At 35.3% G+C, this 27,927-nt stretch overlaps 1 protein-coding gene across 1 annotated transcript; it reads right to left on the bottom strand.

Annotated features, from left to right (window-relative positions):
• Window positions 1-16: 16 nt before the first annotated feature.
• On the bottom strand, window positions 17-27,264 carry LOC113082599 (igLON family member 5-like). Its single transcript, XM_026254175.1, has 8 exons — window positions 27,097-27,264; window positions 26,416-26,534; window positions 21,579-21,811; window positions 19,474-19,593; window positions 14,707-14,838; window positions 13,122-13,242; window positions 12,874-13,025; window positions 17-1,876 (listed from the first exon to the last, which is right to left on the bottom strand). The coding sequence occupies exons 1-8, from the start codon at window positions 27,262-27,264 to the stop codon at window positions 1,776-1,778; spliced, it is 1,146 nt and encodes a 381-aa protein (XP_026109960.1). The 3' UTR covers window positions 17-1,775.
• Between the last annotated feature and the right edge of the window lie 663 nt (window positions 27,265-27,927).

Here is a 27,927-nt window from a genome sequence, read left to right as displayed (position 1 = left end):
CAGAGTACGATACTTCAAAAAGTTTTTTTTTTTTTTTTTTTTTTTTGCCGTTTGATGAATTCAGTGATCTTTAGTACAAAATATTTTCACACACATGGCTTGTGATCAGCTGTGACATTTTTTTTCTCACATGGAATTACTATCATATTTATTCAAATACATATTAACATTGTCATCATCATAATCATCATCATCATCATCATCATTATAATCATTATTAACACCAAAAAAGTAATAGCAGATAACCTTGCAGATTAAAATGTACACAGTGCAGGGGGTTAAAACGGGGTTGGTGCAGGAAAGTGAGGTCACAAGAGGGACATTTATAACCGGTACATGCTATCCACAAGCAACAAGAAGTCAATGAACTATTTCGGGCCAGGAGATGCCAGAAACTTCTGCTGCCTTCAAGTCTTTGTGGAAAGTTCCTACTTACGAGTTGCAATGCTGCCTTCAAACAATTCTTAAAAGTTGCTCTATTATGAGTTGCAATGATGCATTTTAATAATTCTGAAAAGTTGCACTCTTGAGTTGCAATGATGCGTTTAAAGAAATCTGAAAACCTGGACTCTTATGAGGTGTAATGACACATTTAAATAATTCTGAAAAGCTGCACGCTTATGAGTTGCAATTATGCATTTAGATAACTCTGAAAAGTTGCAATCTTGAGTTGCAATGATGTAGTCAAATTATTCTAAAAAGCTGCACTGTTATGAGTTTCCATGATGCATTCAAATAATTTCCAAAAGTTTTCTAAATGTTTGCATGTTTAAATGCATTTTAGCAGATGAATGACATCTACAGCTTTATTTTATTAGCTAACATTTGACAACCAAAAAGTGTCCAAATATATTACATTTCCAACACTAATTTCCAATTTTTTATTTTGCAATGAGTTTGGAAATTACTTTAAAGCATTTCTCTTTAACATCCCATCAAACACAAGAGAACAACACTAAATGTGTACAAACTAAACGTCTTATAATAAAAACCAATGATTCTTGGCTAATAATGACATTTCAGTTGTAAATCCCGTAAATATGATCATTCCCTCATGACTTAAAGGCAGCAATATCCTCCGAGCCGAAAGACTGAAACAGAGAGGCTTATGGGAAATGTATTTTTTTTAAGCTGGAATGAGGGGCCTCTACTGCATATATATTTACACTTGTGAAGGACTGACGATCTGAGTGATGGACAGACTAAGGTCAATATGAGGGCTGGACGTGGGTCAGGAGTTTGCTTTGAGATCGAGAGCCCAATCAAATGCAATCAAGGGGCCGAAATGACATGGCCGTCCTTGCTAGAAAGAAAACATGTGCAGGTTTGACATCATTCATAGTAGCTATGCATGTCAGAATGCACCACTGTTCAGCTCAGAACTCTGTGTCAGGATCCGAGGATCAACAGGCGATGGGCCTGCTGATGAACTGCCACAAACAGCTTCAAGAGGGTCACCCGAACAGCGCATGCGTCATCATCGACACGTCACTTTACAACCAGCATGTCCAGCACGCACCTCAAGAGACAACCAACTGGCATTACACTCGTCGTTCACATCATATGCATCACATATTAGGTTTGGACGAAAAAAGGTGAGCATCGTTGGCGACGGGAGGGAGAAGTGAAGCGGTGATATGCGACCGGGGCGTGAATGGGAATAGGAAGGAATGACTAGGAAGTGATGTAGCAATGGCTCCTGGATTAATGCATAATTTAATTTTGTTCACAGTGATAGGTTCGTATTTAAAGACTCCTTTCAAAGTGGGAAAGTTTTAGACCTTCATCAGAACAGAGATGGAGAGGCAGAACCACAGACCAACTCCTGATAAACGGCCGTTCAGAGACGCCGCTCCTCCATACACGGCCCCGGGCCCTGTAAGAGCAGAGAGAAGCAGACGTGAACAGGGTGAATGAGAGAGAGAAAGCTGGTCAACGTGAAAATCTTGTGACTGTGTGCAGCATGAAAAGGCAATATGAAATCATAAAAGACTATTAATTTTTTTATCAGTGCATTTACTAATTGCACTGGTGTTTTTCATCTTTAACAAAACAAAAACAAAACAAAACAACTTTAATTATTAATCAATATTATTTAATTTAATAATATTATTGATATTATATTATATTATATAACATATAGGGCCCTATTTTAACGATCTGAAACGCAAGTGTCAAAGCGCGAAGCGCAAGTACGTTTGTGGGCGGGTCTCGGCGCTGTTGCTATTTTCCCGGCGGGATAAATGGCTCTTGCGCCCGGCGCAAATCTAAAGTGGGTTAGTCTGAAGTAGCTTCATTATTCATAGGTGTGGTTTGGGCGTAACGTGAAATAAACCAATCAGAGCGCCATCCAACATTCCCTTTAAAAGCAGGTGCGCAAGCTCCATTATGGATTGCTATTATTATGGCGTATTTACCAGGCGCACGCCAGGAGCGGTTCACAGCCGAGGAGACTGATGTTATTGTAAGAGCAGTGAAAGACAGAGAAGTTGTGTTGTATGGGGATGGGAGAATAATTAGCCTGAATAATTTGTAAGCTAGATTTATGCCTATTTTGTTCACATCTTCGTGGCACACGATTTCCGTCATCTCATGTGTTAATATTTTTTTAGTGTAACAATTTATGATTTGCAAAAATAACTGTTGCATCTGTGTAGATTACATGAGCAAGTGTATGCGCGTTGTGCACGCTATACATTATGGTCAAGCATGCGCCCTTAAAATAGCATAATGAACAACGCGCAACGCGCCACTGACTTTAGACTAGGTTTTTTCTGGTCAGTGGCGCAATTGTTTAATGGAACAGCAAAATAGCACCAGGGATTGTTTGCGCCGGAACACGCCTCCTTTTTTGCGCTGAACCGCCCAGGGAGCGCAAGTTCATTCACTAGTTTAGCGACGTGCTTCTGTGGAGGGAAAAGCGCGCTTTGCGCAGGTGCAAAATAGGAATGACACATGCGTCGGTGTACAAAGTCAATTGCGCTGGGTGCAAGATAGGGCCCATATAATTTGTTTTTATTATTATAATTATTATTCATTTTTCACTTCTAAAGCAACTGTTCAGTTTGGCTGATGTTATTATTATTTTGTTTTGTATGAATTTTGTGTTAGAAAATAAGTTAGTAAGAACATGTAGCCTATTTAAAATAAATAAATAAATTGTTAATAAAAAAATAGCTTTTTAAATGACTGATTTGTATTACAATTATTTATATTAAAATGAAACATTCACATAAAGAAATGCAAGAATATAATTTAAAATAATTTACTCTGTCTAACACAAAAAGGAAACAGTAAGGTTGTTTGTATGGTATATTTTGGATTATTTTAGTTTGTTTGTTTAATATTCAACTTAAAATGGTAATTTCATGACACATCTTGACAGTGATCTTTTGAAACTAAAACAATTTGAAGTGTTTGTGAAAACACTCTGCATTCTTAAAAACTCAAACTTCATCCCAAGTGAACAAATTATGTATTATGGCAAGCCAATGACGGAAGGAGGAACCCCCGACCAAAAGGAGCAGGCCCCGGCTAGGAAAAGTCATCTCATCTGCTTACCCTGTAGACATGCAACCACTCACAGCTGTAACCAGAGATGGCCTAATGGAGGTCATCATAACGTTAGGACCTCTGCTTCAGTCTGGGGTTGATGGGCCCAGGACAAGATGCTGAAACTCTGGATGGTCTAGAGAACAGACCACCTGAAGAGTAACAAGATAACCAGCAAAACAGCAAAGAGAGTGAATCTTGTCACATCTTACTTAACGACCTGCCTTTCTTCTCCTCTGTCTTCCCTTTTTAAGGTGGCTGGTAAAAATGGATGAAGGGAACAAAGCCAACAAATATACCCCAGACCGTAAAAGTACCAAAGTTCCAGTTTAAAATTTCCTTTTGACCATCCTATTTTCTTGGTTAAATACTAATAATAAAAAGAATTATGCTGCACCTGCCTCCCTTGTGATTGTGTTTTGTGGCAACTTAAAAAAAAAAAAAAATCACATTTCCCTAGGACATCACATTTGGTGGAGAATGCGGGCACATAAATCAGCGCTTAAGCGTCCAGAAAATAAACCACGTGGAAGGACAGAATTGAAGCTGCCATTAATGCATTGCTGACCAGTCCTGCCAAACAGAGGGAGGAGCTATGTGCCCTTAGGGAGGCAGTTACAACAATGTGTCAAATCATACCTAAAACCAGAGCCACCACAGACCCAGTGAGTGTACTCACTAAGCAGACTCCAGAGGATGATGTCAAAGATTAACTGGAGGTATTTAAGAGAACTGGCCTGAAGACAGGGGTACCTTGGTGACACCTTTTTTTGACATGGGAACCCCAAAAAGCCTGTCTATCCTGCCTACTAAAGATACAGCTGATTATATGACGTTAAAGAAGGCCATCTTGGCCCACTATGGGCATAGCCTCGCCTCTCATGCCCAGTGGTTCCACTCATGGACTTTGATCTGACCCACCCAGTAAGACCTCAGAAAGTCACACTGAACCGCCTGACAAGGGCCTGGCTCACTACAGGGGAAGGCCCCTGTTGGTGGAAAGAATTGTGCTAGACTGTTATATTTGCTCCCTATGCTGCACAAACCATCCCTGCAGATTTCAAGACTCTGACAGCTATTGGAAAACTATCAGGCGACCGTTGAGGTACTGAAAGTGAATTGTCAAGATCTATTGAGAATGTGGCATCCCAGTACCAGAGGAGAGGGGGGAGTGGGAGCTACCCCACTGCGCAGATTGAGATGCTTATCCCCAGAGGAGTATGCATTTTCAAAATTGGGGTGGTTGACAGCCTTACCAGTCCTGTTAGGTAGGGACTGCCCAGTGTAGGAGCGTTACTGGCGTTTCACCACTGGCCCGCCTTAAAAAGGGACGACAGAGCAGAATAAAGGCAGGTCATTAAGATGTGACAAGATTCACTCTCTTTGTTCGTTAACACGCTATCTCTTGTTACTCTTCAGGTGGTCTGTTCTCTAGACCATCCAGAGTTTCAGCATCTCGTCCTGGGGCCACCAACCCCAGACTGAAGCAGAGATCCTAGCTTTATAATGACCTCCATTAGGCCATCACTGGTTACCCCTGTGGGTGGTTGCATGTCTGCAGGGTGAGCAGGTGGAAGTACTCATGACTGATGACTTTTCCTAGCCAGTGCCTGCTCCTTTGGTCGGGGGTTCCTCCTTCCATCACTGGCTTGCTACAATATCTACAAAATAGCTTATTTGGAAATCATTGCATATCTGAAAAAAATCTGACAATCTGACAGTCCGCATTTACACATCAACAATCATTTCATTGGTCAGAGGACGAGGAACTAGGATAGATACTATTATTCATAAAAAGCAATAATAGTAAGGAACAACATGAGAGTGAATACATAATAGTAGGATTTCTGTTTCAGGTGAGGTATCCAAATACAGAGAGCAGTGGGATAGGTGTTTATTCTCCTAAGAATGAAGATAAAGGTTACAGCATGTTTGATGGAAAAGTGTGAGTTAAGTCCAGATGACTGCGGGGCAGCAACATGAACAAGATAAATTGTATGGAAGTGACGGCAGGTCACTCATGATGGGAAAACTCACAGCGATAATGGGAGACAAAATGAGATGGTGGAGAGAGAGATGGAGGAGACATGTACAATGGTAATGAGTGAGGGGAGGAAATGCCAGGAACAGAGCAGGAATCACTCCCTGCAGACTCCCTGAAATGTGAAGAATGGAGGGAGAGAAGCCACTGATGACTTCCTGGGGTAACAGGACACAACGGAGTGGGAACAAACAAGAGGAGAGACTCGCTCCTACAGAATGGGCTGGAGAACAGACAAGAAGGGAGGAACCAAAATAATGCAAGACACTGCAGAATTTCAAACCGACTTGTGCGAAGGCCTTGCTGTTTAATGCTAACGAGCTATAAAAGCATTATGTACGCGAAAATGTACAGCCACAAACAATTTAACGGCTCTCTGAAAATACTTCGCTCCAATCGGTCAATCACAGCATTTTAAATAATAATAATAATAATAATGACACTAAACTATAATTGTTCTGCTGGCCAAACCTTTTTTTCTCACTATATGTGCTAGTAGCAATCTGCATGCTCTTTGTTCTTATATAATGAAATGATTTAAATACCTATTACTTCCAATCTCTTATTCAATTATTTATTTGCTTCATTAATAATAAATATTTACTATATTAAAATATATTTAAATACACAAATACTTAGAGGAATATTACAAATAATATTAATATGTATTAATACAAATATAGACAGTTATTCATAAATATATTAATACAATAATTTATAAATACAAATATGTAAAAAAATAATCAAAGTCTTGTTTGTCACCAATTATATATATATATATATATATATATATATATATATATATATATATATATACTATCCTTAAATATTTATTTGAACAAATACAAAAGTATTTCTAAAAATAATTTATCAATTTAACTATTTATAAATATTTAAGACCATTTGTCACAAAGGCACTTACCAGTTTATTTTATTTTTTTCTGTGTCATTTTTTCACTATAGGGCTCTATACACAGTCCTAGTTTTGAAAGAACAGTAGAGGTTTGAGAGTTTTGTTCACTGATTTATCTGCAATACTAGAAAACTGGAACAAATGAAAGATGAAAGCATCACATCTGTACAAACTCTGAGATGTGCAACACTACATGCTCACTAGCTCAATGTTTTGGCTCCTTCTCATAAATCCTGGCTTTGCTGTGACCAGTTCCTCCTCCTTTCTAGGTTTTGCTTGCTAAGATCTCTGCATTGAGTGTTCCAGTACCAAACTTTTCCACTGAGAGCTCACTTAGACGGATCTAGAACACAGTCAGACTCTGAAGTTATGCTGTTATGTACAGCAGCTGACTTTGTGTTGCTTCTTTTGTTTTTGTGCTTAACCGCACCTTCATAGGTTGTGTTTAAGGTCAGAAAGAAAGTGACCCTCAAATGGAGTGATGCTACCAGTTCTCAAGAGGAACTGAAACATAATTTATCACCAGAGACTATAAATTAAGATGTTTAAAGGGCTTTTTCAATAGGAAATGCATCACCACAATAGAAATATACACTTAAACATTTCAATACAGCAATTATGCAACTTACTGGCTTGGCTGAATAACTGTATTTTGTACATGTAAAATGAAGCATTGTGTTCATTTGTTTGATTGGAATTTTTTTTTCTTTGTTTTATTACCCATACGGAATATATTTAATATATGATATACATGTATATACAGTGTAACTTCAAATGAAACATGCAAATGAAAATTACAAATAAAAATAAAGACTAATGATATATGGAAATTTAATCTGCGTATGCATAGATCATAATATTATATATATATATATATATATATATATATATATATATATATATATATATATATATATATATATATATATATATATATGGTAGTGCAAATTTACAGACTGAAGAAAGTAATGAGGTATAAGTACACAACAGAATGTCTGAATGGAAATTAAATAACACTACATAAAATACTAAAGCTGATTATTTCTGCAATGATTGCAGTGGCCAGAACTGACATATACTCCATGCTAATTGGTTGTTTATGTTGTGTTTGGTTAATTTGGCTATAGATATACAGCTCAGTTTGAAAACATTTTATCATGAAGTATCTCATCAGGGTCTACAGTAGGACCAGGCTCTAATTGATGCAGAAGATGAGTAAACCACTGTGGTAAATTATAGCCTCAGCAAAGAAAGAGGCTTAAATGAATGAAACATGAACTAGCTGTTGTTTCATGTGTTCATTTACTAACCAGCAGCAGTTTCCAGGAAACCTTCCCCTTTCACTACAACAAAAACCCTGGGCTAGTTTCAATAGCTTTCTTTCTTTCTTTCTTTCTTTCTTTCTTTCTTTCTTTCTTTCTTTCTTTCTAGCTTGCTTTCTTTCTTTCTTTCTAGCTTTCTTTCTTTCTTTCTTTCTTTCTTTCTTTCTTTCTTTCTTTCTTTCTTTCTGTCTTTCTTTCTAGCTTGCTTGCTTTCTTTCTTTCCTGCTTTCTTTCTTTCTTTCTTTCTAGCTTTCTTTCTTTCTTTCTAGCTTGCTTGCTTTCTTTCTTTCTTTCTTTCTTTCTTTCTAGCTTGCTTGCTTTCTTTCTTTCCTGCTTTCTTTCTTTCCTGCTTTCTTTCTTTCTTTCTTTCTTTCTTTCTTTCTTCTTTCTTTCTTTCTTTCTTTCTAGCTTGCTTTCTTTCTTTCCTGCTTTTCTTTCTTTCTTTCTTCTTTCTTTCTTTCTTTTCTTTCTTCTAGCTTGCTTGCTTTCTTTCTTTCCTGCTTTCTTTCTTTCCTGCTTTCTTTCTTTCTTTCTTTCTTTCTTTCTAGCTTTCTTTCTTTCTTTCTAGCTTGCTTGCTTTCTTTCTTTCCTGCTTTCTTTCTAGCTTTCTTTCTTTCCTGCTTTCTTTCTAGCTTTCTTTCTTTCTTTCTTTCTTTCTTTCTTTCTTTCTTTCTTTCTTTCTAGCTTCTTTCTTTCTTTATTAGCTTGCTTTCTTTCTTTCTCTTTCTTTCTTTCTTTCTTTCTTTCTTTCTTTCTTTCTTTCTTGCTTTATAGCTTTCTTTCTTTGTCTTTCTTTCTGTCTTTCTAGCTGGTTTTCTTTCTTTCTAGCTTTCTTTCTTTCTTTCTTTCTCTTTCTTTCTTTCTAGCTTTCTTTCTTTCTTTCTTTCTTTCTAGCTTTCTTTCTTTCCTGCTTTCTTTCTTTCTTTCTAGCTTTCTTTCTTTCCTGCTTTCTTTCTTTCTTTCTAGCTTGCTTTCTTTCCTGCTTTCTTTCTTTCTAGCTTTCTTTATTAGCTTTCTTTCTTTGTCTTTCTTGCTTTCTTTCTTTCTAGCTTTCTTTCTTTCTCTTTCTTTCTTTCTTTCTTTCTTTCTTTCTTTCTTTCTTTCTTTCTTTCTGTCTTTCTAGCTTTCTTTCTTTCTTTCTTTCTTTCTTTCTTTCTTTCTTTCCTGCTTTCTTTCTTTCTAGCTTTCTTTCTTTCTAGCTTTCTTTCTTTCAGTTATTTTCTGCAACATTTCTCATTTTATTTTAGTTAAACTTGATTTACTAAATTAAATAAAACTGAAATAAATTGTAATAATAATACATAATACACAAAAGCAAACATCCAGAGTATTACACAAAAATTACTGAAAGCAAGACGAAAATTAAAAAAGTTTTAAAACAAGATTTAAAAATCCCTAACGAATTTGCTTCCTTGTTGTCAGCCGGGAGAGAATTGACCGATCAACCCAAGAATGCAGCCGTGTTTTAAGATCGACTAAAAGACCACTTTAAGAAGATCACAGTTTGTTCAAATAAGATATTAAAACTCAAATAATAAGGGCATTACAATAATCTAAACGAGAAAAGACAAAGAAATTAACTAACCTTTCAGCAATAGAGAAAGACAGCACAGGTCGTAGCCGTGCAGGGATCAAAATAACACCCAGATTTCTTCATTTACTTTGTAACACCAGAGCAACACCATCAACAGACAAAGCCAAAGATCCAGCATTACGCAGTTTATGGGAAGAGCCAAGAAGCATAACTTCTGTTTTGGGACTATTCAAACAAGATATTTTCAGACATCTTAATCTTCAAACAACTTAATCTCAGATATATCTATGTATATATGTTTGAGAGATGGGGAAATATTCACATTTTTGGGATTAGTGTAGATGTAAATCTGCATAAAAATGGTAGTTCAGTTCGAATAATTCTTAATAATACACACACAAAAACTAAAAATGACAAAAACAACAAAAATAATATTATATATATATATATATATATATATATTATTATTTTTTTTTATTTAAATCTTTAAACTATAAATCAAAATTAAAACAAAAAATAACAAATAAATCTTCAAAGTACAAAAATAATATAAGTACAGTATATTAATAATTAGAATATATTATTATTAATAATAATTTTAATAAAAAAGTACAACAGTGTATCAATTGACACTAATAACACTGGTGTGAAAGTCAAGAATATAATGAAGTCATATTTCACTCCCAAGATCGAATAAATATTTTTTTGCATTATGACACATTATTACAATAAGCGCACATTTATACACAAATTTGCCAATATCATAATGAAAAGCATTACAGTAATGAGAAATTCGGGGAGGGAAAATATGCTTAACTGTCATAAAAATAATGCATATGCAGGACAAAAATCTTAACAGGCTTCATTTGCTTTATGCACAATATAGTTTCTTATTTTTCCTTTGGATGAAAAACAAGCTGCTCGATGAATGCCACTGGCGTTAGTGCATTAAACAAATAGTCTCTCTGCCTATAAAAAAAATAATATAATAATATATATATTATTTAGAAAACAAGTGAAAAATCTCTTGTACAAGGAAATCTGTAGTGCTGATGTGATTTGTTATTGTGTCCCTGTTGTTTCATTCAGCCCTGGATTTTTTAAAATCCCTGAGGTTTTTCTTCAATAAAGCAGAGCTGAGATGAACTATTTTCCGACATTTTACTGTCAGACAATGGAAGCTTTCATTTTCAACAGCAGAACGTGTTTTTATAGGACTCCTCTACTTCTCGAGACACAGATGTCCTGTAGTGGACAAAATATTTGCTAGAAAAGTTAACAAACAATTGGGGCGCAACAAACTTTAACAAACTCTTATGCAGCCTTCAAGTTGTGCAAGATAATTCATTTTAAACTGTGAACGTTCACTTCACTGCATATTTTATGTACTTAGGAATAGTTTTTCCCATAATTCTCCTTCACAGCTAACAGGGAACACTCTCAGAACTTTCCCAGGCGAATGTTCTGGAACAGTTCTTTCAAAGTTATAAACAAATGTCCTTTTTGTAACATTAATAGGACATTTGTTCAAAGTTGTCTGGGTTTAGTTAACAAAAATGTAATTGTTACATGTAAATGTTTCTATCTGAAACGTTTTAGTTGGATATTTTTTCAACATTATGGCTTCTTGTTCAGAGAACATTCAGAAGTAATGTCCCCTTAGGTTTCTTAACCATTTGTTTAAGCTAGAATGCGAATGTTTGAGAAAACATTAAGGGAATGTTCCATTTTATAATTTTGAAAACTATGGAAATGTTACTTTTGAATGTTGGCTAAACATTCTGAAACAAAGAATAAAGAATAACGTTTAAAAATATGTTCTATGAATGCTTTGCTGATGTTCCCATTAAGTTATAAAAAAACATTTCTTAAAACATTACATTTTTTACAAATTATTTTTGAATGTTCTATGAAATAAAATAATGTTTAAAAAACATTTTTGCAAATTAATGGTAACATTAGTTGTCTTCTTAGAATTAATTTGTTTGTTTAGAATTAAAATGTAAATGTTTGTTTTTTGTTATTACTTACTAAATGTTTCAGAATGTTTAGAGAACATTAAATAGTAATGCTCCCGTAATACTTTCAAATTTTTAAAATGGAATGTTGCCTTAATGTTTTCTCAAATGCTTAAATAACCAAGAACAAGCTTTATTTTTTTATGTTCTCCGAAATGGTTAAAAATAACATTTTCATAACCTAACGAGAACATTAGACTTGTTTCAGAACCAAAAAATAATGTTTTTAAAACATTTCAGAGAATATTCAAAACTAACCTTTTCATAACTTAATGGGAACATTAGCAAAATGAATTTATTTTTAAAGTTACTTACTTTGTGCTTCAGAACATTTAGAGAACATTCAAAACTAATGTTACCATTATGTTGCAAAATGATAAAACCCCCCTAACTGTCACCCCCATTTTTTAAATAGGCATTAAAATACACTATCCAAACTAAAATTGCTGAACATTTTGGAATATAAACATAAGGTTGATCTCTTTTTAAAGAAGAAAATTAGCAGACTTTGGCAAAAGTGGAATCTTTTAAAAAAAATTGAAGTATCAAAAAGTTATAGAAGTTTAAATGTACTGTAAATAATATGTGCTATATTAATTAAATTTTATTTTATTATTATATATATTTTACATAACAATTTTTACTCTAAAATTGGTATAAAATTAAAGCCTTGTGTCTAAATAAGTTATGTTATAAATTTGAAGTTGATATTAAAAAAAAATTAGGTTCCTGTGAGATTTTATTTAGTCATACCACACAGAATTTAGAATTTATAGAATTTAGAATTTTGCTTAATGTTTACTCAAACATTCACATACATTTTTTACATTTTTCACTTTCTTTAAAAAAAGTTGTAATTGCACATTTTAAATGTTCAGAGATCTTTTCAGTACTTCATGGGAACAGTAACAAAATATTCTTGGATTTATCTTAGCTGGGACAGTAACATGTTCAAATAGAAGATTAATGCACATCTTTGGTCTTTGTTTCTGACGCGTTGGTGTTAAACAAGTGTCCTGGTTTTACCAACAAGTAAAAAAGAGAAAAAGAAGTATGAAATTGTGTCACGTATTCACAATTAAAATAAATACAGAAACTTCTGAGCTTATGCATGTGAATTTTCCCAGCAGTCATGCATATTGTTTTTGCATGTCAAAACTCTTTCAAAAGATTTACGCTGCAAGTTTGAGTTTGCTCAAGTTATGCATTATTAAAAAGCTTGAAAACGATGCACTTTGCTGAGCGTACAGATCTAGACCATTTGCTTTCAAGTACCATCAACGGACACATCGCTATTATCCGTCTACGGTGAAACTCTACGTAAAAACTAGCCTCGAGGAGCGAGAAATGCACACTTCACTTATTTTGTACAGTGGAAAGTCACTTCCTGCAGGGTGTTTATTTATCCTTGACTTTATGGCTTTGTAGATTTACGAATGTTTCAAGAGCACAAAAGCGAGCGCTGCAGAGTTGGAGAGGAATAAGGTACTCACTGAAGAGTAACATGCTGGCATTGGAAGCCCCGAGGCGATTGGAGGCGAAACAGGTGTAGTTGCCAAAGTGTTTTTCTGTGACGTTGGTGAAGAGCAGCAGGGAACGTGTTTTTTCGTTTTTAATCTTCAGTGTGTTATCACTCTCTACCGGCCTGAGAAAGTAGTAATACGACAGATGACACACGTTAGGGTAGGTGAGTTGTCACGTAAACCCGGTATGGTTCAAAGCATCTGTTTCGCTCGCTTACCTTCGGTCATCCCGGTACCATTCGAAGGATGCTGTGGGCACCGCCATAGCTTCACAGCGTAAGATTGCAGTTCTTCCCAGCTGGGCAGGCATGTTCTTTACATCTGTGATCACTGGTGGATCTAAAGAACAAACAGACAGTGTACTGAAGTTAAAGCAGTAGCACATGTTATTCAATTTAAGTAATAATTCATTAAAAAATTAGAAAAATATCTTCTCAGCATCATGTGATTTCAAACTTGAGAGCTGTTTTATATCTATATCTATCTATCTATCTATCTATCTATCTATCTATCTATCTATCTATCTATCTATCTATCTATATATATATATATATATATATATATATATGTATGTATAGAAACATGCAAAAGTTTTATTTTCAAGTATGCTTTTAAATTGTACTTACAATAATTGTATTGTATTAAAAATAAAATTTGAAATGTTTTTTAATATTGGCTGATAAAACCCAAAATGCAGAGGATATTTATTTCATTAAACTGCCATAGACAAACTTTGTAAAGTATAGGAATCCAAAGAGGCCATGCATTATTATTATAATGAATATTATTATACTTTTCAGTAGAATCAGTAGATTGTGTAGTTGTTTGACACTAAAAATACTTTAGTTATAGATACAATTAATAGAATAAAATTATATATATATATATATATATATATATATATATATATATATATATATATATATATATATATATATATATATATATATATATATATATATATATATATATATATATATAAAATATATAGGTAAAAAAAGGTAAACAATTTAATTGATTTAGAATATTCTTTTATTATCGTACATAATTTTGGTCCTCAAGTGAATTTAATTTCTGAAGGATGTTTAGATATTTCACTGGGAAACAAGACAAAAATTCAGATTAATAAGAATACGACTAAATATTTGTGTCATGATATATAGATTTTGAACATATATTAATGTTCAAAAGTTTGGGGTAAGTGAGTCCACAAAGGCTGTATTTATTTGATCAAAAACACTGTAAAAACAGTAATATTTTGAAATATTATTACAATTTAAAATAAATGTTTTCTATTTGAATATATTTTAAAATGTAATTAATTTCCATGATCACTCCAGTCTTCAGTGTCACATGATCCTTCAGAAACTATTCTAATATGCTTTATATTTTTGTGGAAACGTGAAACAATTTGAGCCTTTTTGTTGAATAGAACATAATTAATTTGAAATATAAATCTTTTGAAACATTATAAATATCTTTACTGTCACTTTTGATCAACTCAATATGTCCTTGTTAAAAAAAAAACATCTTATTGACAACAAACATTTGGTAGTTTTTACAGTACTCAAGAACATAATACTTAAATACAATAATGAATTGCAATTACTCAAGATCTTTAAACACTGTTGAGGCGAGAGGAGATGAGGAATAGATAAAGAGTTTAATTCTATAGACAGTTGATTACAATCCAATTTTTATTTCAATTACTCAATCACAGAGAGTTCAGAAACACTCCCACCGATCAGACACCATTCGGATGTCACTGTGAGTTGCTGACAGGAGCAAAGAGGCTTGACTTACAGTTGACTATGACCTTGACGCGGCGCGTGTCTGGTGGCGCTACGCCGTTGTTTGTGATGCATTCAAATTCCTCCGCCTGATGCCGCTTGATTCCTGTGATTTCCAGAAACTCGCCTTCATTCATGAGACCGTCTGTGAAGACAAAAGACAAGAGGGTGATTGAATACCGGCGCTGTGGTGCACGATGTCATACGTGAGCGTAATTGGGTTGGTAGGTGTTCCAGAAGCAGCAGTATTGTTCCACAATGTCAAATTAATCAAAAAAAAAGAGCTAAGGACACGGCAGCAGGAACCACGGGACCGACTCTCCTTATTCATCATGTAGCAGACGCGTTTTATCCGAACTGACTTCCGGTCGGTGGACCACGAGGGACGTTCCTGCGAGAGTACCCTACTGTTGAACGTCTTGCCCTAAAGCGCAATGGTGGCATGGGAATTGACTGATCTTTAACCACTACACCACCTGTAACCACTTTTACACTTCACCCAAAGCCTAAAAGTTTATTTCAACTGCGTTCGAGTAAAAGTGTGTCATTTCTGAACCACTGCTGGCAATGAACAGAACTCCAATCGGTTATATATTTTTCTTTTTCCAGTTGAGCAGAAACCACATACTTCACCTTGATAAAAATTAATTTCAACAGACTAAAGTTTATATATTTAACAAGAGTGAAGGCGAGTGACAAACGGTCCCCGGAATAAACTGAAAGGCTTTGATAAGAAACATGAGTCTGTGTCGCTCTCAGATAAACATCACAGAGTTTGTGTTGGGTAATGCGTCACTGAGCTTTATTTACTGGCCATTGTGAACTACAAAAAGACTGTCTCGCACCTCTAAGGCACTTCTTTCCCTTTAGCGAGACGAAACTGACAACAACACAAATCTTTAGTAACAAGGACAAGGTTGGATTTGCCTCAGTGTGATGAAAGTGGCTGTTATTAGTACAACAATGACAGCGAGAACAGATACATCTGGAAGCTTATTTCTGCCACAGAATAAAAAATAAAAAAGGGAACCGAGAATGCTTTTTATCTCACAACTCTGACTTATTTTCTTGCACTTGCTAGTTTACATCGTGCAATTATGAATTATAGAAACTTGCAGTTGTGACAAAGTTAGAATTGCAAGATGGCAAATTTTGAATTTGTATCTCACAATTTTGACTTTATGCAATTGTGAGAGAAAATTTTAAGCCGACTCTTTTCTTCAGAATTGGACTTCATAACTCAATAAACAAACTTATAAATGAAAAATAAAGGTATAACTTAATAAACTCACATTTGCATGAAAAAATACTTTTTTAGAGTATTTGCATGAAAAATAATTGAGAGATATAAACAATCGTGGACAAAGAAATGTGAATTATTGTGAGATATAAAAACGGCATTGTGATAAACGTAAGAATTGTAGGGTATAAACATAATAAAAAGTTTAATTTTGTGATATAAATAGCAATAATCAGAATTACGAGTTTACATCAGAACACTTTAATTTGCAATTATGACTTTTCTTCTCAGAACTTCTCAGAACATCCCTCAATTCTGACTTCTTTGTGAGAAAATTGTGAGAAAAAATTCTGAATTGTGAGTTAAAGTGTCAATTATCGTTTCTATTTTTCTATCCTGTGGTGGAAATGAGCTTTACAGATTCACACTTGATTTCTTGTGAAACCATTTTCATCTTCCACAGTTAGAAAAGGCACACAAAAATCTCAGTGTCAGCCAGAATAATCCACTTCTTAGTAGTTTCTGCCTGGCTTCAGCCAGTGAAGAGATGGAAAACACAAAGGCAGCCACACACCTGTAAACTCACAACTGCCAGGACTTTATTCCACGAATACGGCACCTTTTCTAATTGAAGATTATTCCGGAGGATTAGCGAAGCTAGTGAACTGGAGAGGATTATTTGCAGCTGATGACGCCACCGTCAGAGTGCACACTAGGGTTTACAGCAGTGTTATTCACTCAATCCATTAGTGTAATAAATATTGCTCCCTCATGACATCTTCGTCAGGCCGTCTGAGCACCCGGACATCATCTGATCCTGACAGAGAGGGTTTACAGGTAAAGAGACTGGAACATCTCGCACGCTTCCAGCTGGGATGCTTACTAAGTAGACAACGCTATTTGTATTTATTTCTGACGGTTGACAAGCGCATTCCCATGTGGCCAGACGCATTGGTGCTCCGCTGCAGCTGGAAAATATCAGTGAAATGACAAAATCAGCTTTAGAAACACAAATCAAATCAAACAGTGATGCCTACTACTACCAGTTTTGCTTTCATTTTCCGTGACTGAAGCAGTCAAATCTAACACATCAGCGAGGCAAAACTGACGTCTAGGTGCGAAAATGTGCTTTGATGCGCTTGCTTGATAACTTCTGGTTAAAGTGCCACTCAGTGGTCAAAAGCTGCAAATGCACTTTACAAACGCCGCGGCGGTAAAAAGGGCCTTTTGAATGTCTACTTACTGTAGATCTAGATAAAAAAAAAAAAACAGAGTCATGGGGTCAATTATCTATCTATCTATCTATCTATCTATCTATCTATCTATCTATCTATCTATCTATCTATCTATCTATCTATATATCTATCTATCTATCTATCTATCTATCTATATATATATATCTTGCATTGGCTTTGTTTTAGTAATTAGAAATGACAGTTATAAGAATTCCTTGTAATTTAATTTAATTTTAAATCTGTTTGTTACATTAAAATTCTACATTTTGTTTACTATCTCAATTTAAATTTTAATATTTTTAACTGGATTTTAACCCTGTAAAGCCTGACTAATGAAATATTATTCAGAAAAATCTTGTTTATTGAACCTTTAGACAAACACACACACACACCGGCTTTACGGCTATTATACACGGGGAATATAGATAAAAACTGGGCAAAAATATGATTCAATTTTTGTGCAGATAACGATATTTATATGGATCATTATGGGTCATTCAGAGGCCTTAGAAATGTGTGTATCATATCTACAGCAGCTTTTATAGGGTTAAAAGGCATTCTCAATTCAATCTGAGTCTCATAATGCAGCTATATTTCAGAAATCACATTAGAGAGGGTTTATGCTGCACAAAGGTACTCAGCGTTCACTGGAATCAACCGTCATCCTGTTAGGATTATATCTACATTCTGTGAGATGCCAATAAATCGGTTATGAGGCTCAGAAAAAGCCTCTCTAGTCAAATGATCTTCTGCTGTCACCTTGACCGACATTGTCTTTCTGTCCATGTCTGTGACTCTAACAAGAGCGTCTATGTGTCTTTATGGGACACAAGACTATATATTATCCATCTCAATGTGCATGTCGCAGCCTGGATCTGCTAGTTAACATGCACTGGACATAATGTGTGTGGGTGTTCAGTCTAATGAATGAAATTGACCTGTCGAACGTGTGATTATTGCCACTTTCAATCCACATGGACATGCATGTGAGCCGTAAGCTGGTCACACAGTGGGCGTGGCACCTGTCAAGTGTGCGTCAGTTGTGTGATTGTGATGTCATCGCTTCCTGTCTGCTTCCCTACAGTGTGATGTACAGGTCCAGATGGTTTTGTGTTTCCCTGGCTGAATCTACACGCCCAATTTCGCACCCGGCTGCTGGCAACCAAACAGCTCCACTGCAGTGACTAGTGCTGAATAACAATGTGGCTCGTTCTGTCTCGCTTTACGCCCCTCTCTTTATTTCTGCCGTGCCGGTGGGTTATGAGGTGCAGAGGAAGTGAGTAAAAGCACAGACCGAAAGATCTGCAGACAAGCTATGACCACAGTTATATGCAGAATAGGATAAATGTTATATCATGATATTGGTATGTATCCCAATGTGGTTATTTTTTGCTAAGTGTTCAATGGGAAAAAATAATTTATATATATATATAACTTTTTTTTTTTTTTTTTTTTTTTTTTACAATTACACATATTACTGTCAATTTAGAGCATTGGTCACATTTAAAAAAAAAAAAAAATACATAATTTAATAAATTATACTTTTAAAACTTTACATCTTTTACATATTTTTTGATTTTTAAAACACAATCAAGTGATGTATGTGGGACAATCTCATGACAACATGGTAACATAAAAAATAAATAAAAATAAATAAATAAATAAAAGCATATTAAGTGATGTGGCCAAACAAAAAGAAAACCACAAAATCAAAAGGTTTAAAATAAGAAGTAATATTTTGCTTAAAGAAAATGTACAAATTTTTAATAAAATAATATTAAATAAATAAATACATGAAACAGTATATATATATATATATATATATATATATATATATATATATATATATATATGAATTCTGTTGCAGTAAAATAAATGTTTGAAAATAATGATTTTCATCAACATAAATTAAGTATTACAACCAATATCTATGCATATACAAGTTTAAATACTATATACTATAAAATAACAATATAAGTATAGTATTAAATAATAAATAAATAAATATACACAAGAAAGAAATATATATATATATATATATATATATATATAATTTTCTTTAAATTATGGTATGGGTTTGGCATTATAGTAATGAGACTTTACAGTAAACATAAAAAATGTGGTTAACTGTGATCATGTCAATATGATGGATTTTCCTGTCTCATGTTCATGGCAATTACACAAATGTTCACCAAAATAAGAGTTCAGAACACACTAAGCCGTGTAAACAGTATCCCACAATGCAACATGCTTAACTTGACCTTAATTAACAGTATGACTTGAACATAATGACAGTAATACTCACACTTGAAGTTCTTCCAGGTGATGGTCGGCTCTGGTCTGCCCACCGCCAGGCAAAACAGATTCACGTCATCGCCTTCATTCACAGATTTATCCTGGGAGATGTTCACTATCCGGGCTGGCACTGCAAAAGAGACGTTTCAATTCTGCTTAATAATAACACGAGTGAATGTATTACGGCTTAACGGATGTCAGAAATCAGCTTTAGTTTAGTCAAACACATTTGCTGGAGACGGGTTATTTGTTTCAGGGGTTATAAATGATTCCAATCAGCTGTTTTGGCTTAAATTCCCAAAGCAGAGGGCAATGCATAATGCCGGCCGGATAATGAGCCGGCCCTTGAATCTTAATGGCCTATGATCAGAGCTTTAATGAAGATCGCCACCAATTTGGCCTGCGAGGCATTCTCAAGCATTCAGTCATTTTTCAGGTTTCTAAAAGGACGAAATACGATTGGAACCAAAGCAGATCCATTCCTGAAGTGACTGGGGGGTGTAATTAATTTTGCTCATATCGCACTAAGACTAAAATTGAGGGCACAATGGTATCTGTCTGCAAAGCTCGGTGCGGCAGATAAAAGCCTGTGTTTGGTGAGATGGTTCTGGCCTGCCGGTTGGCCAACAATGTACTTGAGATGCATTTTGAACACGCTTCCCCTTCTTTTTGCACTTCTTCACTTTGGTATTTCAATCTTGTGCAACAGGAAAGTGCACCATACATAGTGCAACTTTCAGCCGGCGGGGTTGGAGTAAAGGGAGGGATGCTAGCAATCCATCAGCGGATCGGTCTGCTGCCAGTGAATCACGCCAGTCTGGACCGTCGGTACGCCCCGTGTCCCGCCCAAACAACTGAAGGCCTTCTGGGAGATTACTGAGCAGAACCACCCCTCTGATCCTGATCACATCGGTGTCAGCCTCTCTTATTTCACTGGTACTGGCATTAGAGGAATTGTTCATTTTTGATACTGTGCAATTGTTTCTTATGAGTTCCAAGGCACGTGTTGACAATTATCATCCTGATGTCAATGTAAATAAACTAAGCCTAGATTCACAACTGCATGCTACTCCTACTATTTCTGCAGTATGAAGTACTGTCTACAGTATGCACTTTTGTGAATTGCAACATTGCATTGCATTTTTATGATCAACATTGGTCAAAACATGCAGTATACAACCAGAACATACACTGTTTTAAAAAGAACATTGTTTGATGTCATACATATGCACAAATGGTTTTTTTTATTATTATTTTTATTTTTATGCAGCATGTCTAAACTAAATTAAGTGATGCATGGTCACATCTCACCACAAATTCAAAATAAAAAAATAAGAAATTATTATTTTGAATTAAAAATAAAACAGCGATCGGAACTTTATATTTATGAATTTGAATTTTATTTATTGTAATTTTGAGGTAACACAATTCAGATTTTTTCCCCCTCATGATTGTGAATCATTCAAAAGTTTTTTTCTTTTAATAAATTCATATTTTTAATCAATATGGATGCATTACATTGATCAAAAGTGACAGTAAAGACATTTATAATGTTACAAAATATTTCTATTTCAAATAAATGCTGTTCTTTCTGTTCATCAAATAATCTTGAAAAAATGCAGAAATCATGGTTAATGCAAAAATGTGAAATCAGCGTATGAGAATGATTTCTGAAGATCACGTGAGACTGAAGACTGGAGGAATGATGCTGAAAATACAGCTGTTCACAGCATATCATTGCATTTTTAAATAGATCTTCAAATAGAAAATAGGTATAATATTTCAAATGTTTACTGTGTTTTCATCCGATTAAAGTAGCATTGGTGAGCAGAAGAGACTTCTTTCAAAAATAATAAAAACAATAATAATACTCACACCTAATTAATTTAAAATGCAGTTCATATACAGTAACTGATGCAATTTTAAGACCTAATGCATATTGTGAGATATAAAGTTGCATGTTTGAAGTCAATATTAATAATGTATTCTAGTACTGATATGACGTCAAACTAAAGTCAGAACTGAGATATTTTCAACATTGGCTACTGGCAACTTTTTTAGTTTTTTAAACTCTTCAGGCTTCTCCAGAAATAGTGATCAGGCAGAAGGACATACCCTGGACGATGAGGTAGACGTGGGCCGTACGGGGCTGGTTTCTGGCCTGGAAGCTGCATGTGTAGGGTCCCTCGTCTGCCACCATCACTCGCTCAATCTTAATGGAGAAGTCGCTGTTGTTGTTGTTCACCAGAGACACACGCGAGTCCAGGGACCACTTATCTGTGCCCGTAAATAAGATGTTGGAGCGGTTCAACCATGCCTTGTGAGTGACCTCCTCGTCTATCTTGCATCTGAGAAAGAGAAGAGATTGAAAAGAACAAGTCTGTGGCAGATACATTTGACTCGTTTGAGAGCATTTATTCAACTTGATGTAGATAAAAACAGGGTTGTGAGGGGCAGACGGGTGTTAATGTTCACAAATGACAATATAGTTTCAACCTGTTTTCTCCATCAAAGCCTAGTTTTCATTTGTTTCAAATAAACTATTGCCTCCACAGACTAAACTCTGTAGGAGATTACTGCGCTGTCATTAAATGAGCGCTAGTACAAAACACTGCATGAAATGTTTTGTGCATAAATAATATATATATATATTATATAAATAATATATATATATATTTTTTTACAATTACAAATATTACTGTCAATTTAAAACATTGGTCACATTTAAAAAAAAAAATACATAATTTAATAAATAATACTTTTAAAATGATAAAATATTTTAAGAACAAATATTTTGCAGAAAAAAATAATAATAAAGAAAATATATTAAGAAAACAAAGTGGTTTTTTTTTTCTTCTCTTTTGCATGTTGGCACATTTCACCACAAGAAGATTTTTTTTTAAATATATATTTTTTTTAAAGAAAACAAAGAATATTTTAGGGTCACTAAAATTTTAAGGGAAATACTTCAGTCAAAAATGAGTATAGACCTAGGGCTAGACGTATGTTAATGTTCCCAAATGACACATCCTCCCTCATATTTCTATTCCTCAAAGCCTTGTTTTCGTTTGTTTTAAATAAAATATGGAGTCTACAGATTAATTTCCACAGCAATTACTGCGCTGTCTTTGAATGAGCGCGAGTATGAAACTCTGCGTGAAACTTTCTGTGTCAATGTTTCTTTGGTAATCGTTACATCTCGCTCAGAAGGCTTGGGTCATTAACTAGCTCATTAAGCTGACTAATCTGACCAGCGGTGATTGCTTTCAAAGCACACAGCGCCACAAACATACAGTGACTAGACCAGAAAAGCCCCAAGGTAACAAGGTTTATTTTATTCCAATCACATGAAATGGTAATTAAATGGTTAATATTTAAGGGACGGCTTTGAATAAACCAATAAAGAGCTTTTTCCTTGTCACTATGTCCTGACAGGAATGTTCAAATCTTTTTCTGGCACTGTACGCCACGCGGAGGATGCATTTTTGCTCAGGAGATCTGCCCTCACAAAAGCTTTTCTTCTTCATCCAAAGTGTGATTCACATTTACTGATGAGTAAACCCTGTTTTGAAACGTTTAGAGTCATATATATATATATATATATATATATATATATATATATATATATATATATATATATATATATATATATATATATATATATATTATTTGTCACAAAGCACTGCTGAAAGAAACATTGTGTGGGGGAGTGGAACAGATATGGATGCAGCTGTTATAGAGAATACTGCAGTTATTGTATGCTTTTATATATATATACACATGTATAAAAATTACTCATATGTTAAAATCATCCATTTATTCATATTTATTTCTTAAGTTACTCACATTTTTTCCTAAATGTATCTTTTCTTATGCATGAAAACTGAATCAAGATTTTTTTTTTTACACTTTTTTTTTTTAATGCATGCACAATATCATTCATTTCAATAATTCAGTGAACAAGTGTAACATACAACAAACAGAGACTATCACACTGCTTATTCAAACGATCCCTTCATCCATATTACTTACTTTTCGTTATTGACTTTTCTTATGCATGGAAACTAAATCAAACATTTTTTAAACCATTTGTTTTTCACTAAGCATGCAACAGAGGGTTAATTTCTAGGTATATTTCAAAATGTATGTGCAATTTGTTCATATTAATTATTTTTCTGTATTTACTGTATTTTTTAAAAGACCTCCCAATTCCCAAATATAGCTTAATCAGGAAAACTAAATCATACTTAATTTGAAACTATTGTTTTCAAAATGCATGCAACAAAGTGTTAAATATGTCAGGTACATTTCAAGAGTTTAGTAAAAATAATGTAAAATCACACAGCACTATCATAATTCTTATTTAAATGATTCATTTATCCATATTAATAATTTTTTTTGGTGTTTACTTTACATTTAAAAGTCCCCCCAATAACGTTCTCATGCATGAAGCTGAACCAACCTTTTTTTTCATATTGCATGCAACAGACGGTTAAATATCACGCTAGGCACATGTCAATAATTAAAAAAAAAAAAAGTGTACAATATCAATAATTCAAAATCCTCTACATTGAGAGCAAAACACTGGAATATGCGACTAAATACTGAATACTGTCTCAATAAACCATTAAAAATGGATGGCTGCCATGTTTTACTTCTGATTACCAAAGTTCTGTCATAAAAAATAAAGTTGACTGCCTGATGCTTTTTAAAAATGTATTTGTTATGCTTTTAAATGACAGAGCAAATGTATTTAAATTTCTAAAAAATATTTATAGTTAAATGGTGATTTTATTGCCAGCACGTACAGTACAGAGATACAGTAATCTCTTCTCTCCCAAATAAATATGAGCACTGAAGTCAGTGAATACACAGCTGACTTCAATGGGGTTTAAAAATACATTGAAGGAAGATCAGTTTTCCCTGGACAAGAGGCTCTAAACACATCGTTTAGATGCCGGCTGGATGTTGTGCATCACTGGGAGTCTGAGAGAGCATCATGAGCACTATTTGCACCAAATCACCTGATTGTTTATTGGACAGTGAGGCTTGTATTGTAGTATTTTCGTCTTGAGAAATCCGGAAGCTTCTCTATAAAACGACTGATTGAGTTGCAAAGGAATGTTGCAAAAACTGCCAGTGATATAGTTGACTGACGGTGTTTGAAATTAAAAACTCGTTCCTGTCTGGAGATGCAGTTCTGTGAAGTCTGCTCTGACACAACACATTCGGGTCATTGCTCACAATCTTATCTTTTGCCTGCTGGCATTTGTAAATAATGCAAAAATGCAATTCTGAGCTTGGTCAATTATTTGCATCGAGTATCGCCACCGTTTAGTTTGGGCGGCAGCAACACTGAAAACACCAAACTAAAAAATAAAAATAGATCGAAGAGCAAATGTTGCATTATAATAACTGACAACTGCACTTCATCATCTTCACAAGCTACTGAATCAACATCAGTCCTGTTGCATTTGGTAACCACAGTTCACCTCTAGATGTCACTGCTCTGCTCTTGAAATGGAGAAATCGTGACACATTTAAGACTTAAATATCACTCACATTCATGTCAGCTTTGACTTTCAGCGTATCAAACTGTGATATCACATCAATTCCCATTCCTGGTGCAGTTGTGTGGAATAATAATATGGTGCTTTTGAGAATATCAACCCCTGACAGCAGGTTCAGGAGTTCAATCGCTGGCAACAAAACTAGAGAGAGTGAAATTAAAATGTTAAAAATGCAGCCACCCTCCAGTGAATGAGTATGCTGAAAGCAGTAAGGCTGGGAGATATGACCGTGTGTTTATATTCATGTGCACGGCTGTCAGAAGCAGGACTGCTTTATGTTATTTAAATGTGAGGGTGATGGAGAAACACAGAATATTGTGAAAATATCCTGCTCTCGGATTTCATCAAAAATATCTTGAGTTGTGTTCTGAAGATGAACGAAGGTCTCACGGGTTTGGAACGACATGAGGTTGAGTAATCAATGACCAAATTGTAATTTTTGGGTGAGCTGTCGCTTTATTTTCTCACAATGTGTCTTTATTTCTCCTGATTGTGACTAATTGTCGCCTTTGGCTGGCTTAGTTGGGGACACACTTTCTGGCAGAATTACTGACTTGATTGCACAGACACTATTTGAAGAGAACTGGGCTGAGCTGGGGTGCGTTTCCCAAAACCAATACTAACTAAGTTAGCAACTTTGTTGGTTGCAATGCATTTTTCCAATTGCCAACCAACGAAGTTGCTAACAGGTTAGCAACTATGGTTTTGGGAACTGACCCTGGCAGATGATATCACTGAATCAACAATGCATTATCAATACATGTTTTTCCTGTTAAACACCTTTAAAGCTGCTTTGACACAATCTGTCTTGTATAAAGCGCTATAGAAATAAAAGTGACTTGACTGAATATTTAACTTGTCTTTATATTTCATAAATGCCACTTTAGTTCTCATAAATGTAGATTATTATCTCACAATGTGTCTTTATATCTCACAACCACCACTTTGTTTCTAATATTTGACTTTCTCATAATATCTCCTAATTGCAACATTGTTGCAAGTTAATTTCTCACAATGTGTTTTTATATCTCACAATTGCCTCTTTATCTCTCTTTATGACTTAATATCTTACTTTATTTGTCATTATTGTGACTTAATTACTTTGTATCGCACAACTGTCATTATATTTCCTGTTGTTCCTCAGAATTGTGATTTATTATATCTCACAACGTGCCTTTATGCAGAATTGCAAGGTTATTTATCGCAGTAGAGAGTTTATCTTCTGTGATTGTGATCTTATATCACTTTTAATTTATTTGAAACTTTATCTCACAATGATATGTTTTTGGTCAGACCGCCGCTCCCTAAGAAGAAGATCAAGGAAGGAAAAGAGTGTGTTTTAAAGCACATGACACAAGGATGCAGGTGCACTGTGAAATCACCTCAAAACGACGCTTTCTCCTTCCAGCACGGTAATGTTGTCGGGCAAGTGTCCGAACTCGGCCGCCTGAGCACCGCTGGTCCCTGCCAAAGAAAACGAGAGAGGAGAGACGTTAGCATAAAGCAGTTATTTCAACAACAGAAGGTCCACTCCATCCCCGGGTCCCCCGGGCGGCACGACGCCGGGTACTGAGTGCCTCATTGATCCTGGTCAGGCAGGATTTGTTTTTGTGGTTTGCTTAGTTATTTGCGAGGAGAGAATAATAAGACCGCAAAATGACAGCACGGAGCCGTCAGCGCTGACCGTCAGAGGCCTTGAATAATGATTGGGCTCTGCCCCGCGCGCCGCCTGGCCGCGCGCACTCGTCGAACAGACCCGATAATGAGCCCGGGGAAGAGGATTCGCACGGAAGCAGCAGAGCGTGAAATGAAGGAACCACCACTGCAATGGGAACAAACACACACAGACACACACACACACACTCGTGCATGAGCGCTGTCACTTGTGTACAAACACGTACACGTGCGCTTTCATATGCACGGATCAAACTACACACTGGGATACCAACAAACTGGGACATCAGAGGAAACGGGCTGTTTTCAGGGGGCACCAACAACATCAAATTCCTTTTTAGTTTTCAAACGCCATTCTTGTTCTTATCTATTCAGGGTGTGCAAAATACGCTCCAATTTCCTCTGCAAACAGAGATTAGCGTGCTATCGGAGCTCTCTCTGCGTGGCTCCGTCACTAGCCACGTCAGTGCTGCCAAATGCCAGCATGGCACCGTCTTTGAGTCCTGCTCATAATCCCTGTCGCTGTCCTTAATATCTGCTGGCCAATATTGGGTCATCCTGCCTTCGAGGTTTAATATATGAGACACAAGAGAAGTCAAGAGTTAAGAAGCACCTGGAAGGTAGGGGTGTGTGACGCCAGTCAACCAACGGCTTGCCAAGTGAGAGGAAAGAAGACAAAAGGAGACATGCGGCATGTGATGATGACCAAACGCTTTTTTAATTTGAGACAAATTGCACAGAGTAATGAAAAGAAGTATGGACTGCATTGTCATGCACGTCATGGTATCTTACACAAATTGCATAAAGCTGCTTTACATTATCCGTTGAAGTGACCAGTAATGACATTGCTAAATTAAGTTTTCTCGACTTGCGGCTCACAAGGGCAAGGACTGATTTAAATAAGAGTAATTGCTTAATCAGCTTTCATTATTTTCATTAGTACGCATTCCTTTTAAAGACAAGTGTTTCAGTTTGGCCTGTGCATGCATGTGCAAATATGAGCTAGCAGGATTTCTGCAGTATGCAATATATTGGCCATGCACACAATTTTCTGTACCCATGCAATCTATTAGCATTAAAAATGACATTTGAAGGTCATTTATCACATTAGAAATGGAGTTTTAAAAGAGTTGTTCACCAAAAGTAAGAAATTGCTGAAAATGTACTCACCCTCCGGCCATCCAAGATGTAGATTAATTTGTTTCTTCACAGGAGCAGAT

Source organism: Carassius auratus, unplaced genomic scaffold (assembly GCF_003368295.1).
Source record: "Carassius auratus strain Wakin unplaced genomic scaffold, ASM336829v1 scaf_tig00036596, whole genome shotgun sequence".
NCBI classification, from domain to species: domain Eukaryota; kingdom Metazoa; phylum Chordata; class Actinopteri; order Cypriniformes; family Cyprinidae; genus Carassius; species Carassius auratus.
The sequence above is the reverse complement of the archived record's forward strand: the minus strand, read 5'-3'. Positions and strand labels throughout refer to the sequence as shown.

What these genes read in the sequence shown, in the direction of transcription:
- LOC113082599 (XM_026254175.1), bottom strand. Translation starts at nt 27,264, where the DNA reads ATGACCCAATATTGGCCAGCAGATATTAAGGACAGCGACAGGGATTAT. An exon ending in CACCTGGAAGAACTTCAAGT is followed by an intron (nt 14,839 to 19,473) that starts GTGAGTATTACT and finishes TTGTCTTCACAG; the next exon opens with ACGGTCTCATGAATGAAGGC. An exon ending in CGTCAAGGTCATAGTCAACT is followed by an intron (nt 13,243 to 14,706) that starts GTAAGTCAAGCC and finishes TTTGTTCTTTAG; the next exon opens with ATCCACCAGTGATCACAGAT.